The sequence below is a fragment of the Ursus arctos genome, unplaced genomic scaffold (assembly GCF_023065955.2).
Source record: "Ursus arctos isolate Adak ecotype North America unplaced genomic scaffold, UrsArc2.0 scaffold_21, whole genome shotgun sequence".
NCBI lineage: Eukaryota > Metazoa > Chordata > Mammalia > Carnivora > Ursidae > Ursus > Ursus arctos.
Window position 1 is genome coordinate 34,867,585 of NW_026622886.1, and position 18,722 is coordinate 34,886,306.

The following is an 18,722-nucleotide window of genomic DNA, read 5'->3' on the forward strand; positions in this document are numbered from 1 at the left end:
TTTAGGAGAGAACTGTTCCTTCCCATTCCTTCTTTCAGACACTGTGGTAGGTCTCTAGGGCAGGAACAGGGGTAAGAGAGAGCAAAAAAGGCCATGAGGTCTAGAAAATTCTAAAGATGATACAGTTTCAACCCTCCTTTGTTAATATAATAACACCACTCTGATCAAAAGAACAATATTAACATGACAATGAAAAACTAGTGTTCAACACTTCATTTTTCTTGTCATCCAATGTGTTACGGATTTTTTTATGTTTAAGTTATTTTCTTTATCTTACTGCATAGAAGATCTGTGCATCTGTCAAATCTGCTGCATCGAGCACAAATTATTCCTGGTCTGTAAGGCCTTCTCGACAGAGATCCTCTACAGAAAAGCATAAAACATTTAGTTAGAAGAAGTCTCAAATTTCATCATTGAAATAATATGGTTACCAATTTTTAGCTAGGTTATAAAGGTGATTTAACTAAGAAAATGGACTTTAGGAAGTACTGAAATTGGAGATGTAATCTTCTCCTTTTTCCCCCAAGAAAATAGTCTCTTCTGAAATGAATCCCCATGTCTTTGAAACAAAGTACTGTGATTTAAGTATGAGCGAGGTTTAAAGCTGCTTTAATTTTAGTTTGTAACAAAATTTTCCTCCCAAAATGATGTTATAGAATGTTTTATAATTGCTTTCTGCTTTGTACAAATATATAAAAAGTTTCATAGAAATGATATATTAATTTTCTGAAAAGTTTGCAAAATCCTGAAGTGCCTATTGTCCCAAAGACCCAGCTGCATGATTTACTTAGAGGTCTGCCTTAAAAATATGTAAATATATAAACAAGCAAATAAATGTAAATGGGATTTTACAAATTTGGTTTAATCCATTGTACAGAACAGAGGCAAGAAGTGAGAAATTATTACATCAATTGCCTAGAGCTAGGTAAGAAAAAGAGGCCCCAAAGTAGATACAAGGGAAGCTTATATGAAGGATTTAGGTTAAGAAAGAGGGAAGATAGGCAGAGAAATTATATTTAATAGGAATACTTATTTACTCAGTGTGTAGGTGGACATTTTAAAAACAAAGGTTAGGCATGGAAGCCCCTGGTTAGGTCATGCTGGGCCATCTGGAAGAAGGGTGAAACCTAAGAAATACATATTTGCAAATCAAATTTCTGAGTCATATCTTATCAGACGTTTTTGGTGATACCCAGTAAGGTATCCGATACCCGTGAATGGCAAGCCTTCAAGTCCATCAAAGACATCCAGGGGTTTGTAGTTATTAGCAGATCACACATCGCTTCTCTAAAGTCACTGCTCCACTATCAAACCATTTCAAGGAAGAAATGCATTTTGTTTAGATCTTAGCCAGAACACTAGCCTTTCAAAAATTTAAGACTTGATCTAGTCACTTCTACCTACACCCTAGCCTACTCTTCCTGCCCTAGCTCCTTATCACTGAAACAGATGCCTCCACTACAAAAGCAGCACCTTCTCCTGTCCTTAGGCACCAGCGATGGAGGACCATGCACTGGAACCTATGCAAAAAGCTGCTCACTACAAAGACTGCCTTTAAAACCTGCAGCATAGGCCAATCACCTACCGACCATAATGTCTGATGACTGCAGCCTAGAGTAACTTTGGAAAGGCAAATAAAATATATGTATGTCAATTTACATCATGATAGAATACAACGGGCCCTCTTTCCCAAAGATTCGAATTTCATATCACTATTTATATTATATAGCCAGAAATGCCAGACTAATACTCTCCCATGCCAATCCTTTTCTTGTTCTGAGTCTGCAAGAAGTTTAACCTAAATCAAGTCAAGTCCGAATCTACAGTACAATTCCACAACTGCAATTGGAATTATTGGGCTGAATTAGGAGAAAACAACAGTTGAGTACCTATTACCAGCAAGGTCCACTGAAATTTCATAGCTGCCTTGGCAGTACTTGAAGAAACAAATTTCTCTTTTTTTAGGCATCTGCTTTTTCCAAGAATCAGCCTAGTGGTTTGCTGAGACCAAGTCAAGGCTGAGCAGTCCTCTGGAACATTATTTAGATTCATATCTGGCCATACCTTCCGTATATTACCACCTATAGGACATGTGTCCAGGCCCTAGATAAGGACGTGTTACCTGGTGGCCTAATGAGTAACTATACACATGTCCAAGCCCAAGTCCACTAGAAGATCATTACTTAAATTTTACGATAGAGCTATACCGTATAGATCATGACCTGAGCAGAAACCAAGAGCCGGACGCTCAACCAACTGAGACAGCCCGGTGCCCCAAAGCTTTCTGTAAAACTCAGTAACATCTCCTCCCCTCACTCTCACCCCTATAGGTCTAGGGACCACAGTTAAAACAGTTAAACACCAGAAAAGCTCCTTTGAGGTGGATATTATTTAGTTACACCATCCTTTAATCCTCCCCAAGGTACCATCTTCCTTCTGTTCATGCCTCCTTATTCACTTTGGTACCCGGGTCACCATCTCCCTTTTCAGTTCAAATGGTCATTGTCCCTAAATTTGGGACATAGATGATTACAATGTGCTTATTACTTGGTCTGTTACTGGCTGTCTTTACCATCTCAAGCAATACTCCATAATTATTGCTTTTGTAGCCATATTCTGGATCTTGTTATTCCCTAAAACCATTCTACCTCTGAACTCACAAAATCACACATTCCACTCACTGATTGTAGCCTCCTATCCTTGCAGCTTGCTTACTCATTATTCCTGCTATATTTCTCCATTAAGGTAATTGGTACTGCAAGTCTATTTTCTCCCTATCTATCCTATTGTCTCTTCTCTATAAAGCTTAGGTCTATTGCTTTGCATATTATCTGGCTAAAACCCTAAAACTCTCCTGCACTGTTTTCCTTTATGTCTACCTGACAAAAACTCAGTGTTGGAAAAAATGACAGAACCTTACTGTCTGCATGCTCCATGTCTACTTCAAGGCTGCTGGGTGTTGCTGGGGAAAAATCACTATACTCGGTAGAGAATCTTTCTGTTTCTCTAGTCATCTTCCTCCCCCATCTTCCATAATAACCTTCCCAATTCTCAAAATTCTAGCTTCACTGTCTCCCCCTTTATTCTCAGGACATGATCTGTCCTACTTCACAGTGAAATATAATAGCCTTTAGATTGGAATATGAGAAATATTTTGACACTAAATATGACAAATATACCTATTCCCTTCTTCCTTCTTTTCTAATACAACTGAAGAAAAGCCCCTTCCTCCTTTCTAAGGCTAATCTCTTTAATACCATTCCATTTTCTCAGGAACTTGTATCTTTACATACGTATACACACGAACACACCCACACACACAATCTGCCTTTGTTCTTTATAAAGAATTACTTTTATTCTGTATTTGACCTTTCATGTCAATATTTAAATAAGCTCAAATCTTTTCCACTTTAAAAACAAAACAAAACAAAAACAACAATAAAGAGCCCTCAATTCATTCCCAGCTGGCATCAGTTTCCTCTACTCCACAGAAATGGCTTTTCCTGTGTTTATCAATGAACTTCTCTTTAATCTGATATTTTAAAGTCCTTACTTTGCTTGACCTCTTAGAATTAGAAATTTTGGACTACTACCTCCTTCTAAAAACATTCTTTCCCCCGTGCCTCCTGTGATACCATATGCTTCTGTTTTTTTCTCCTCCCTGTGTGGTCATTCTTAGGTTCCTCTTCCCACTTCATCTTCCTCTAATTGCCATTAAATGTTGGCATGAGATACCGGAGGTGCTATTCTCTTTTTACTCTATACCTCTCACTAGGCAATCCCATTTACTCAGATGATTTCAATTACCCTATGTACTCTGGCATTCCAAATACTTGTTCTTTGCCATGCCTCACTCATGAGCTTCTGACCCATATAACCACTTGCTTATTGAACATCTCAAAGTGGGCAAATCACAGCCAACTCAAATTCATTATGTTCAAGATGGAATTCATCAACTTCCCTCCCAATAGGTTCAGTGTTTCCCATTGAAGTTAATGACAATACCAGTCATGCTTGAATTATAATTCTGAGAATCTTCCTTGACTATTTCCTCTCTCATTACTTTTTTACAGATTTAATTAATTAATTTTAGAGATTTAATTAATTAATTTTAGAGAATTAATTAATTTTAGAGAATTAATTAATTTTAGAGAGAGAGCATGCATAAAGTAAGGGCAGGGAGAGAGGAAGAGAATCTTCAAGCAGACTCCCTGCTGAGCATGGATTCCCCCCCACCCCCGCCCCACCCTGACATGGGGCTCAATCCCATGAGATATAGCCCCAGTGGAAACCAAGAGTCTGACACAACTGACTGAACACCCAGGCGCTCCTCCTCTTTCTCATTACTTAATATAATGACCTACTAATCCAGTTACTAATGCCTTCTAAAAATGTCTTAAATACTTCTCTGATCTCTCATCTCTGATCTGGATCTTTGATCCAGATATCCTTTGTTGATGTTAAAGTTAATAAATAAGTAAAGTAATACATGTATAATACTTATAAGTATATGATGGAAAGGAGGAAGCAGAAAGGATAACCTTATTTTTATTTTTTATTTTTTTAAAGATTTTATTTATTTATTTATTTATTTATTTATTTGGGAGAGACAGCGAGAAAGAGTATGAGAGGGGAGAAGGTCAGAGGGAGAAGCAGACTCCCCACCAAGCCGGTAGAAGGGCAACCTTAAAGGGGAAAATGTTTCCATCCTCCACTTTCCTTCTGTCTCCCCAAAGATAACTTCTGTTTAACAGCTTCCTGCTATTCCTACCGGAAACAAGTTTTTTTTTTTCATAAAAATTCTCAGTACTTATATATTGTGATAGACTGCTAGCTATCAATCTAATCTCTCTTAAAATACAGAAATAACAGTATTTTAGCTTGTCACATTGTTGGCTAACCTTGCTATGTTTCCCAGATTCCCTTGGAAATTAGATGTGGGCACGTGATCAGTTTTATACCCAATGGAATGCAAACAGCAGTAATGTGCATCACTTCCCACTTGTGCTTTAAGAGATGGTCATGCTGACAATACATTTTTTTTGCCTTATTATACAATTAAGCTAGCCCTTATCTGTAACTTGGACTTGATCTGTAGACATAGATTCTGCCTCCAGGGAATGGTGAAGAAACAAAATGGGAGCCACCTGGGTCTCTGAATGACTAGTAGAGCAGAGCTACCCACCTAACTGAAATTTCCCATTTCTCTCTTCTGAATCACTGTATTTTCTGGTAATGTTAGCTGCTTAACAAAAAAACCCAATCTTACTTATTATTGTTCTGCATCTTACTTTTTCATCTAACAAGTGAAACTGGTACATAAAGACACCAGTATTTTCAACGGTTATACATTAATGCATGGTAAATTAATTGCTCAGTCTGCTATTACTGGAGTCATTAGGTTTTTTTATTTCAGTTTCATGCTATTAAAACATGCTAAAATGGTTATCCTTGTGTATATATATGTATATTTATATTCTTGGCCAATTTTCATGAAGATATTAATAAGATAAAGTTCTAATAAGGAGATTACAATATCAAAAAATAAGTATATTTTAAATTTTGTTATTCTGTCAAATCCAGAAAGGTTATACCAATTTATCATCCCATCACATGTGCAGAATATCATTTAAGCTTTTGTATCTTCTCAGATGGATGAGTGAAAAGTAGTAACTTATATTTGTTTTTACTTGAATTACTTCAATTATGAATGAGACTGAATATCTCTTCATATGATTAATGACCTTTTTTTTTCTTTTTAGTAAATGAACTTTTCATATCTTCTGTAAATTATTCTTCTGGGTTGTTTCTCTTTTTCTTCATTATTTGTATGAATTCTTTGTAAATTAACGAGACTAACTTTGCCATATATTCCACAAATATATTTTCCCAGTATATTTTTTCTTCTTTGGCTATACCTATGGTATTTCTTTAGCTATAAATTAATTTTAAATTTTTATATAATCAAATGTATTCATATTTTCTGGATTTTTATGTTCTGCTTGGTAAGACCCCAGGCTGATCTTTCCATTTTGGTTGAGCCCAGACTGCAACTGTGTTTTCTCAGCACTGTGCAGCTTCTGAAATTTCTGTGCAGGTCTTCAGCTTCCAAGCAACTGTTCCTATTTAATCTTTTCTGTGTAGCTTGAGTTGACCAAAGACCCATAAAGAATTTTTACTGACTTTTGGGGGTCCTTCTTTGCAGCCATCTTCTCCTTGGGATCCTAGTCCTGAATACAAGGCATCTTAACATCAATAAAACACTGATATATCCTTTGCTCAGCAAATAACACATTCTTTGCTTGGATTCCGTTTCTCTGGCTATGGTTTTGCTAATTCTCTCAGAGAAAATGAAGGCAAATACAGTGTTCCCACTACGTTATTTTCTATTTGCAAAGATCATGACCTGAGCCAAAACCAAGAGCCAGACACTTAACCGGCTGTGTTGACCAGGCACCCTGAGAGCATTGTTTAAACTTTCACACATCCATTAAAAAACAAAACACTGTAAAGATCTTAAAAAGAATCTGGACACTCTTTGTGTACTCCAATGGAAAGACTTCTAGTGCATATCACTAAGTAAAAAAAAAAAATAAAGAAACCACAGGAAGTATGGTATGCTTCTGTTTGAATTGCGGATACACATACACACACAGACAGACAGATACACTTTTGTATATGCACAGAATATATCTTTTAGGATAAAATATTGGGGAGGATAACTGGAAGAAATGGGAACATTAGTTTATGCTTTTGAATTTCTATCATGAATTTTCTATTATGACTATGTATCAAGTATCACACATATTTTATTAAAATGACCTAAAATTACAGTCCATAGAAAATAATGAGAAAGAGGCTATACCAAACAAAATCCTAAGGTCCAGCAGAAGTTGCAATCAGAGGAAAATATATAACTGCAAATATCTTCAATATTAAGTAGGATTAAAGATAAAGGAATGCTGTATACCTTAACAAAAAGAGCCTCTATTTCTAAAAGATACTTGGAAGATTGAATATCTCAAAATTATAAAATAGAAAGCAAAGAAATCAGAAAGTATGAATAAATCTGAAATCTTTTCTTTTGAAAGATCAAAGAAATAGGTTAAATCTTCATGAGCTCCATTAAGCAAGAAAGGAAGAAAAATATTCATTATTAAGAGTTCTCTACATTTACTTTTCCTATAATTCTCTTCTGCTTTTTTCCATATAGAACTTGCACTTCAAGTCTTCCCCCTTCCCTTGTATGTTCTAATATAGTCTACCTCTCTCTTTTTTATTGATGGCTTTGTTTAGCTTATAAAAATGCATTAGCAACCAAGGTTATAAAAAACAGCTTTCATGTAACTCTACACACTGACCTCTTTTTCTTCTCTCTACTGCTAAACATCTATATAGAGTAGTATTCTAAATTGGCATTATTTTTCAAACTGTAAGTCATGAGCTTTTAATAGTTCATAAAATCAAATTTAGTGCTTCACAGCCAATATTTTAAAATATGAAATAGTTGTACTAAATTGAGAATAAAATATTATTTCATATAACATGTTTTTACTTTAAGGATATACATTATTTTATAGATGTTTCCTTTCAGTTATATACTGTATTTCATAATTCTAATATGCACATGTTTTCATATTTTAACACCTCTGCAAATGAGATACATGTTACCATTGATTGTGTCTCAAAATCACAGCCAGGCAGTGAATGTGATATGGTAGTCACTGAACATTTGTGAACTTGTCATAGCTCTTCATAATATCATCGCTTCAAATGGTTATATGCACTGTTTGCACTTAATGTATTTAAACTGCTATTCAAAATGTCTAAAATGGGGCGCCTGGGTGGCACAGCGGTTAAGCGTCTGCCTTTGGCTCAGGGCGTGATCCCGGCGATCTGGGATCGAGCCCCACATCAGGCTCTTCTGCTATGAGCCTGCTTCTTCCTCTCCCACTCCCCCTGCTTGTGTTCCCTCTCTCGCTGGCTGTCTCTATCTCTGTCGAATAAATAAATAAAATCTTAAAAAAAAAATGTCTAAAATGATTACAATATGATATATCATTGAATCATAAATTATTATGTATGCAGGAAAGCATGGAAAAAGAGCAACCTCATATATAATAAAAAGAGACTGGTGGGAAAAAAAAGTCTAAATGTTATTTTTTAAAAATGCCAGCACAGTTCTAGTTTCTCTCTTACCTCACTAGACTCTCTTTATACTCTTAATAACTCTTTGCCTGAAATTGACATACTGAAGTGATGTAGGGCTTAGTCCTTAAGTCTCTTCTGTTCTATTCTCCATACTTACTTTCTCACAAGGTGATCTCATGCAGGACCAACTCATTTCTGCCCCACTCTCTTTATCTGCAGTTCTTACTACCTAAGAACCTATCCTAGACCTTCATCTGACTAGCTCCTTCTCATGATTCATTCACATGTCCCACATTTGTCTGTCTACCCAATGTGTCTGAAACAGAACACTTGACCTTCCCACAAGGTCTACTCACTTATGAGCCTTCCCTATCTGATTTAATGGTATCGCCACTCATCCAGTTGCTTAGATTAGACATAGATAACATCCTTGATTATTCTATTATAGTCACTCTTAAAGTTAACCCAATCGGCAGGTATTATTAGCTCTATCTTCAAACTATATCCTGATCTGACCTTCCTTCACCATTTCCATGCGACGGTAGGCAGAATTCACGTCATGGAAGTATAGGTATTGACAGTGGTAGAAGAGAACTTTCTCTGGGTAGTCATTCTGGGGCACAGGCTCACTTCATCCTGTGGCTGTGCCACCCTCTAGGACAACTGAATCTTCCACCAGATCCTCTGTGTCCAGCCAGCAGATGACAGAAGATCAAGAGTGTGAAGGATCATGTGGGAAGTTTTTAAAGGCTAGGCCTGAACGTGGCCTAATTCCATTGGCCAGAGGTTGTCACAGGGCCCCACCAAATTTCCAGGGAGGCTGGGAAAAATATATTCTAGCTATCTGTTTATGAAGTAAAGAAAATGGCACCACCTGCCAGACTCTATTTCCTTAACTATTACATAAAGAAAAATTTCTTTACTAAATACTTTTGGACACCAGTATTTACTTCTTTTGGCATTAGATTCAAGTCATTTTCCTCAATCCCAGAGGTCTTACCTTACCTATTGACCTTTTCCCCCCTCTAATACATATCATCTATGCATCAAAGCTGACTGCTTTTAAATCTATATTCACGTAATTGTTTCTATGATTTCATACCTGCTTTTACAACTCCTTTTTATTTAAAATTTACATATGTGTGTATTTTGTTAATGTTGCTTTTTATTTATTTATTTACGTATTTTTTTTTCACATATTTTCTTCCCAACAGAGTACAAGTGTTTTCAGGATAGACATCATATTAAAAAAATATGGAATTCTCTTGCCTAGTCAGTGTTTGGTGCACCTACTACAAATATATATTTAATTGAATGAAAGGTCCTGCAGTCACCTACAGATACAACATGTCCAAAAATAAACATATTGTTTTCCTCCACACTACATATTTTCCTAGCTTAGTTAATAAAATGACCTATCACTGAAGCTTACATTCTCATGGTCATATTTGATCGTACCAACTCCAATACCTAAATTCAAGGCTAATCTAATTAATACTTTTAAAGTTTTACTTTATTTTGTTTAGAAATATCTTTGAAGAATAATCACTAGATGGGGCGCCTGGGTGGCTCAGTTGTTAAGCGTCTGCCTTCGGCTCAGGGCGTGATCCCGGCGTTCTGGGATCGTGCCCCACATCAGGCTCCTCCGCTGGGAGCCTGCTTCTTCCTCTACCACTCCCCCTGCTTGTGTTCCCTCTCTCGCTGGCTGTCTCTCTCTGTTAATAAATAAAATCTTAAAAAAAAAAAAAAGAAAAATGGCTGGTAGAAATTTCAAGAGAAAGAAGCTTATGGGACAGCTGGGTAGAAAGAAGAGTAGTCCTACCTTGTAGCTTCATCTTATCGCTCTACTTACAGGGTACTCTTATATTCACTACTGTTATTAAGGTCACCAAATACCTTCATCTTATCAAATGAAACTGTCATCTCTCCTTCCTCATGCTTTTCATTTTTTCAGAGGCATCTCATACAGTTAACCACTTTGGGCATATTGACTCATGTTCTTCACTTGGCTTCCAAGTACCCTTAACCAGCACCGTTTAGGTTTCCTCTTATCTCTTTTGTCTAAAGTTGAAATACTGTAGTGTTCTAGGGCTTCATCCTTCAATTAAGTCTCTATACTCTCACATAAGGTGATCTCATTCAAGACTATAATTTATTTCTATCTCAGGGCCTTTATACCAGTAGTTTCTTCTGCTTAGAAACCTATCCCAGACCTTCATAGAACTTTTTACTTCTCATGATTCACTTCATTTTCCACATTTATATTTCCACCTAATATGTCCAAACCTAAAACACATTTCCTGTTCTTCCCCATCTGAGCTGATGGCATTATTATTCACCCAATTGTTCAAACTAAAGACTTAGGTATCATCTTAGATTATTGCATCCCATTTATCCCTCAAGTCAAATCCATCAACTGGTTTTATTAGCTCCAGATAGCTCCATGATATATGCAGAAACTGACCTTTCCTCTCAATTCCCATTCTATGGTAGGCAAATTCTAAGATGGACCATAAGATACCTTCCCCTGGTATACACGCCCTGCATAATTCCCAAGACAGAGAATATGATGAACTTTACTTCCATTACTAATAATTTATGTTATATGGTACAGTTGACCTTAAAATACGAAAATTATCCAGGTGGGCCTGACTCAATCATTTGGGTACTCTAAAAGCACTCTAAAAGCTGGTCACAGAAGAAAAGTCAGAGATTTGAAGCATGGGAAGGTTCTGCGACTTGAAGATGGGGGAGCTTTGTGTTAAGGAATGTGGGCAGCCTCTAGAAGCTGAGAGCAACCTCTGACTGAGAGCCAGCAAGTAAATGCGGTCCAAGTCCTATAATCACATTGAACTGAATTCTGTTAACAATCAGAATGTGCTTGGAAGCAGATTCTTCCCTAGAGCCTTAGAGATAAGAACTCAGTCAAGTTCTTGATATTGGCCTTTGAGACCCTGAGCAGAGAATCCAGCCACAACTGTGCATGAACTTAACAGCTTAAAGAACTGTTTAATAATAAAAGTGTACTGTTTAAAGTCACTAAATTTGTGGTAATTTATTATGTAACAATAGAAAACCAATGCACATACTAAAATTCTGATCCAAAATAGACTAGGGGCACCTGGCTGGCTCATCCAATATAGCACGCTACTCTTGATCTCAGAGTCATGATTTCAGGCCCCACAATGTTTGTAGGGCTTACTTAAAAAAGAATCCCATAGTCTATAGCCTGTTACATAGAAATAATCTAATTGTGCTTGCTTCCTCTTTGTACCCATATTTCCCTAGACTCAATGTTCAATACAATAGCAAGGATAATTTTTTTTTAAGGGTTCTTTTCAAAACATAGATAAGATCATGTCATTCACTTGCTTAAGATTTTCCATTGGCTTGGCCATTACTTAGGATAAATTCCAAAATCCTTAACATGCTATTTTGGTGTAGCTCTCACCTAACTTTCTACCTCAACTCCTACCTCTAACCAGTTATTCATTTCTGAAACATGCTAAATTCATTCCAAGCTCAAAGGTTTTGTGTATGCTCTTATTTCTATCTGAAATGTTCTTTAGTCATCTTCAGACCAAATGCCACTTTCTCTTACAATTACCCTATCTATATTCCATATTCCATCTGCTTATCTTGCTTTCTGTTTTATGGCATATTCTACTATCTAATTAAATATTATTTATTTATTTATTTATGTGTTTATTTATTGTTTGTTGGTCTCCCTTCCAAGACTACAAACCAAACATGGTTAGTGTTTTTTGGTCTTGTTGGTAGATAGATCAGTGCCTTGTACGCAGCTGTTGAGTGAGTAAATGAAGACTAGTGCATCAGAGGGGACTTCTTTCCTCCCTTAAATCAGTACCTGGCTCTCTGCATTTTCAATACCAATCATCAGTTAACTTTCAAAAGTTTCTCCCTGTAATAGGTCCCAATGCTTTCAGTCTGTAGGAATGAAAGGAAGACTAAAAAGTATTATAATGATGCTACATCCTGGACCTGTTTTGCATGACTGTGTTCAGGGTCACAAAACAGGGTCAGGAAGGGAATTTCTGAGTGTAATTCGATTTACATCATAGTTCTCTTATTTTCCCTAATCAGAGGACTATAATCAGTAATCAGTAATTGATGGAGCTTTTTGTTTGTTTTTTCTTTTTGGTTTAGTCCCAGAGCATTTTATTTGGCAGAAATTCTTTCTTAATCCTAGCATGTAGTCAATTTTTTACTGTTTTCCAGACATGTTGATTAGGATATTTTCTCACTTAGTTGGACATTTTAATAATCTTACTTATAGTATCATCTTGACCTATAAGAAAACTTCAGACTTTCCAAAAAAAAACTCCCCAGAGATGGAGGCTATTTTGGAAGGTAGTTATTTCCCATCATAGGAAGGTATTCGGGTGTAGGGTAAATAATCACACGGTAAGTAAGGGGAAAGAATCAAATTTCTTCAAAAGAAGACTTTTGAAGCATTCTTGCATCTTTGAGACATTATGATTTTTAATATGAGACTAGCCTCAAATAATAATGCACCTTGCCAAGGATGGTCAGTTAAGTGTCTTTCAGTTACAAAACTGAGGCTCTCCTGAAAAAATTCTTACAACATACATTTCAACACATCTAACCTTATTTTTGACTTTTATTATAAATATGGGAATAAACTATTTTGGAAAATAACTTAATCTTATGCTAATTAGGATAGATATTGTGAAATAATACTAAAGTTAAAATTCTTCAAGGAAGTACTACTTGGCTGATTTGTATGTTAAATTAATATGCCCCAAATATGACTTTTTTCATTATAGAATTGAAACAATTTCAATTTAAAATCTTTAATATCTTATATTTGATTCTTTTACAGTTCACAAAGACATTTAGAAAAATATTTTGAAAGTTAGGAAAACTTAACCTTGAAAAATTCCCAATTTATTTTTATATTCTTTTTAAGATTTAAAATAACTTACCCTGGTGCATAGTTACATACGAAAATTGCTGCATATCTAATATGTCCAACTCTTGTACATGGAGTTACAGCACAACCAACTTTGTAAGATGTGTCCCAAACAAGCTAAAATAAAATTTTTAAAGAAAACAAAATTTGATTCTAAACATTTACTCTGTCATGTTATAAACAGTAATATATTCAATTCACAAAGAACTGTTAACCAAGAAATTCAAGGAATATGAAGTATTCTTTATTTGGATGCAGGTAAAGAATTGTCATAGATTTAGGGACGCATTTCCCAAACTCTGTTTAGAGAAACCTTTAGCAAGTTCTGCCTTAGGATAAAGAGTTTGAGAAACACTGATCCAGAGAGTTTCAGAGTCAAAGGAAGGCACACATGCTGCATCAGTTTTCAAACTCCTATTGAATCTGAGAGTTCTAGGTTATTGACAGAGAGGAAGAGGGAAAAGAGGAGGAGTTTTGGAAGACTGGAAGTTGTGACTAGAAAGAAAAAATGACATCAAGATTATAGAAAGGAAGGAAAAGCAATACAAGAGTAGAGAGTAATTGAATGCAGTCAGCATTTCTCTTCTTTTGTTGAGGAAATTCCATTATAAAATAAAATAGAGTCTGGGCCTGCAATTTAAAAAGATGTATAAAAGAGCTGGTTTCTATAAAAAGAAAAACAGGTCTTGAATTGGAGTGACAATATGAGAATGATTGAAGATATTCCAGAAATTCTCTGTATGGCTTTAGTATTTCTAATACTTCCACATAACAAAAAAGTACTTGTTTTGTCTGTTAACATCTGTGGAAGAGAGAAACAGTTTCTGGTTTCCTTTTCTCTTTATCCCAAGCTTTCGTGGTTTTAAAAATGTGATTCTTAAAAAAATAGAGTGATACATTAAAATAACAGAGAATAGAAAGTCTGCAGCAGTTGAAATGGAGTTAAGCAGGTCAAATACAAGAAACAAAAATGTCTAGGATACCAGAATTACAGAGTAAAAAATCACAGGAGTAGATCATAGAGTAGACTTGGTTAATTTACTGGGATTATTAAAATCACATTAAGGAGTCTGGTTTTGATATGAGTAAAACAATGGAGAACCACTATAATTTTCTAGACGAAGAAAGAATGGATCAAACATCTTTGGAAACATGATTCATTTGATGGAACTGAAAGACATGAATTCAACTTGAAAAAATTACAAGATTTTAAGTTCTGCATAAAACATGACATCACAGTCTATTGACTGAAAAATAATCATCTCTTAAATCATCTTGAAAGTTCATCCAAAAATTTCTTGATTCCTGATACAAAGATTTATAGAAGACCAAAATAATGTTATGTTCTTGTCGTGTTGCGAATGTATGGCTAACACTCTGTACTCAGAACAGTATCACATATAAATAGATGATTATAAATAATGTGATAGTGAAATAATAAGTGTATGTAGAGGAAATAACAAGTGGTTCAGTATTGTTGGAGTATGAAGTATAAAGGTGGATAGTTAGACAGGAGACAGGAAAATAAGGCTATTAATTTGCACTTAAAATGTTTTACTGAGGGGCGCCTGGGTGGCTCAGTCATTAAGCATCTGCCTTCGGCCCAGGGCCTGATCCCGGGATCCTGGGATCGAGTCCCGCATCAGGCTCCTCTGCTGGGAGCCTGCTTCTTCCTCTCCCACTCCCCCTGCTTGTGTTCCCTCTCTTGCTGCTGTCTCTCTCTCTGTCAAATAAATAAATAAAATCTTTAAAAAAAAAAAGTTTTACTCAGTTATATTGTAGTATGTGTACTGATCTGTGCAAAAAATGTCAAGTCTTTTACTTTTATTTATAGTCAATAATTTAAAAATAATTTTTATTTGCTGGTTTCTTCCTTTTCTAGTGTGTGTTACTTTTAGAAAAGCACCTTTCATTTCTGGGTGGAGATGAGATTTGCTACATTTAAAAGGATGTTTTAACTGTACGGTTCACAGAATAGATGGAATTACAGACATTTTGAAGATCTAGGACTGATTAGAATTTTTTTTTTTTTTAAAGATTTCATTTATTTATTTGACACAGAGAGACAGCCAGCGAGAGAGGGAACACAGGCAGGGGGAGTGGGAGAGGAAGAAGCAGGCTCCCAGTGGAGGAGCCTGATGTGGGGCTTGATCCGAGGACTCTGGGATCACGCCCTGAGCCAGAGGCAGACGCTTAAGGCCTGAGCCACCCAGGCACCTCTGATTAGAATTTTGCTTTTTTAGAAGTAATAACTTTAACAGTTGAGGTTATTTTTAAAATTGATACATAATCAATAAAAACTTGGTAGGAAAGCAATTAAGGAGTCTATTGAGTTAATATAAAAATTAGATACCTGTTTATAATTAGAACAGTCACTAGAGCAACTGTCATTTTCAAAATCGTAGTTTTTCCTCTCTTCATACCAACTTCTGATAGCAATACTTGCAGTGAATTCATTTTCAGGTCCGACCCATATATTTTCACCAATACCATTAAATTTAGGATGGGCCATATTTAGTTCTTCTAAATGACTATTATGTTTAAACACACATTTTTTCCCCCATGCTCTAGCAGTCCGTGACAAAGCTACGTCCCAAGTCTGAAAAAAATGCAAAAAGCAAAGAAAACAAAATAATAATAATGAGGTTTTTTTTTTTTGTTGTTGTTGTTGTTCTCTAAATTATTTTCCTTGAGTTCTCATATTCTATTTAAGGAAAACAATTCTAACTTTGTGCTTATGGGCTTGTCTGTGGAATTTCTAAGGGGGAAAATGTTTTTGAGTTACTCATAGATGAAATAACTATTTCCTGAGGCAAAGGACTATCCATACAATTGCAATTTAAAAATCATATTGTTAGATGATGCAAATGGTTATAATACTATTAATGTAGTCTGTTCAGAATATATACTTTCAATCTCATTCCTTTTATACATAGTAATACAATGATTTAAAATATTCACCTAAGAACTGTTTATTGAATCCTGAGTATATGCAAACTATTGTAATGTGGGGAATAAAATACAAAGTCAGGCATAAATTTTGTCTTCTCTGTTTTATAAATATAAAATCTTAACACATTGTGGTACTTGGTGAATATTATAAAACAGGCACATGTGAAGTTTTATGGATCTCAGAAATCTAAGAAAATATCACAAGATACTGTTCCCGGGCTAGCTATCTGGAAATATCCAGAAATGTATAAATTTATCATTATTTAGAGACTCATTAAGTTTACTGTTTACTTAAGGACAAGAACAAAAATAATACACTTAGATAAATCAGCAAAATAGTTGTAAAATCAAAATGCTTTATACATGCTACAATATATCTGAAAATAAACATTTCTGAAAACCAATACTAAGATTTCCTTAGTTTTCTTAGTTAATTTCATAGATTATACACAAATATAGAAAATAAATATTCTTCCCCAAAGGTAATAATTGTTTAAAAAAATTGCTTATGTATACATTCCTCTATCTCTATATACATACACATACAACCACATTCAAATATAAGATATAAGTGGGGATGTTTCAGGTAGGTATTGGGTGATTTTTTTTCTGTATATTGTAATCATACCATACACAATATAATTGGCCTTCGACTTGGCGGTTTTTGCTTAGATTGTTCCATTTTAGCACAACTAGATCTACCTAAATTTTACAAAGTCAACATAGTATAGTATGGGTCCTCTATAATAACTGTTACCATTCCCCTATTAATGGCCTTTTAGATAGCTTTCCATTTGCAAACAATGCTCCAAGGACTATCCTTCTACTGCCTTGTTTTGCATATTGTTTCCACATCACATGCTTACTATGTACTAGTCCCTATTCTAAGTGTTTCCTATGCATTATTTCACTTAATGTTCACAATAATCCCATGAGTTATACATTATTATTACTGTTTTTATTTCACAAAGGAAGTAACTAAAACACAAAAAAGTTAAGTAGTTTACTTATAGCTACTTATAGTCAGTAGATTGTGGAGCTTGGATTTAAATCCAGGAAGTCTAACTCTCAAGTCCAAGTTTGTAAGCATTTAGTCATTGCTTCCCATGATTGTGTGAAAATAAGTTATAATACACTGCCAGTATTTGCTTAATTTGGTGTAGTCCTTTAGAATAGCAATTGCTATATATCATATAAATTAAAAATATCATACCCTTAATCTATTTATCCCATTTCTCCAATTTGTCTAAGGAACTAATCCAGAAGGAAGAAAAGACTTATGTCTATGGCAACAGTCCTTGCAATATCATTTAATAATATAAATTGGAAGCTCCTAATTGCCTGGTAAGAGAATATTTATCCAATAAATTTTGCAGCCATTTTAAATGACAACCATGAAGACTAGTAGCTAGAGAATAGCTGATGAGATGTAAAACAGAAATACGAGGGGAAAATGGAGGAAAAAGGAAGAATAACATTGTAAGAGAACGCAAAATCAAGGCCAGGACTGGGATGAGGTGACTGAGACACTCCCTCATATGGGCGCCTCTACAAATCCCAGCTTTGTGCAATATCTTGGTAATAACTGTGTGTCACAGTGGCAGTGTTTTTATTTGAGTGTTTCTTTAAACCCAAACTAAAAGTGCAGTTACCGGGGATCTGTCAGCCTCAGTGAAGCAGTGCCCGGGTTTCTCAGGCCGAGGGGTGGCATCGTGACAAGGAGGTTGTTGGTTTGGGCAACCGACTTAGAGCCTCACCATGAAGCGCAAGTTAGACCCTCGGGGGAGGACGTTGCCCCGGAGCTCATTGTGGAGGTTCACGTACTCATTGATAAAGGATACGTCCTCTTCGTGAGGAAGTTGCGCGTTCAAACCGAAATCCAGCAGTAGTAGCCAGAGTTCCCAGACCCACAGCTTCAAAAGGCCTCCTCGCATCCGGGGAAGTGATTGGGAGCACCACTCCCGCGCAAAGGGCCGTGGGGCCTCCATGGTCCACCCGCCGCAGACAGGCCAGTGCGCACGCGCCAGCCCGCCCCTACCAATCTACGCAACAACGCTGGCAAGCGGGTCCTGCTTTCCCAGGAGCTGAGGGACAAGCGGGAATGGAAGTCGCAGTGTTGGGGGGCAGAAACTCGTCATAGCTATCTGCAGAACTAACTGAAGAGAGGCTTGAGTTGAAGGAGTATAGGCTTTTCACTAAACTAAGTATTTCCTCTTTAAGTCGGACTTCCTCATTGAGATTTTCTCTCAGTGTTTTAATAATCTTTTGTGAGGAACCACAGAATAAATGGAAGACTGGAAATCTGAGCTTTTAGGGGGTAGAGTAGGAATCAAGTTCTCATAAGGTTAAAGTATTTTCATTTCATCTCACCAGCACTGCAAAGACAACCTGGAATATCAGAATTCATCATCTCTGACAAACTGTCTTGTTCACAGTTGGTAAGACTTCTTTTTTGTTTTCGTTTCTTTCTTTCAGACAAAACGGCGAGGGCCTTAGCAGATTTTGGCTTGGTCTCTTTGCCTTCAAACATTTTGCTAAAGAAAACTTGCTTTGAGGAATAGAAGTTCTAGGCACAAAATAAAAGCACATATTGTTTTGGGGTACACGTTTGCAAATAACATACTGTGCTCAATAGCATTAAAGGGGTATTTGAAATCACTGACAC

General features: G+C 35.9%; 1 protein-coding gene across 1 annotated transcript; it reads right to left on the reverse strand.

Moving 5' to 3' along the window:
• Window positions 1-254: 254 nt before the first annotated feature.
• Window positions 255-18,045, reverse strand: LOC113256252 (GLIPR1-like protein 2). Its single transcript, XM_026500006.3, has 4 exons — window positions 17,815-18,045; window positions 15,459-15,704; window positions 13,119-13,222; window positions 255-363 (listed from the first exon to the last, which is right to left on the reverse strand). Exons 1-4 carry the CDS (start codon window positions 18,043-18,045, stop codon window positions 255-257), a joined length of 690 nt encoding a protein of 229 aa, XP_026355791.1.
• Window positions 18,046-18,722: the final 677 nt, after the last annotated feature.

Excerpts from the sequence above, each read along its gene's own strand:
- LOC113256252 (XM_026500006.3), bottom strand. The coding sequence starts at position 18,045 with ATGGAGGCCCCACGGCCCTTTGCGCGGGAGTGGTGCTCCCAATCACTT. Across the intron at positions 15,705-17,814 it reads GGTCTAACTTGCGCTTCATG|ACTTGGGACGTAGCTTTGTC; the intron begins GTGAGGCTCTAA and ends CATTTTTTTCAG. Across the intron at positions 13,223-15,458 it reads ACTGTTCTAATTATAAACAG|CTTGTTTGGGACACATCTTA; the intron begins GTATCTAATTTT and ends ATTTTATTTTAG.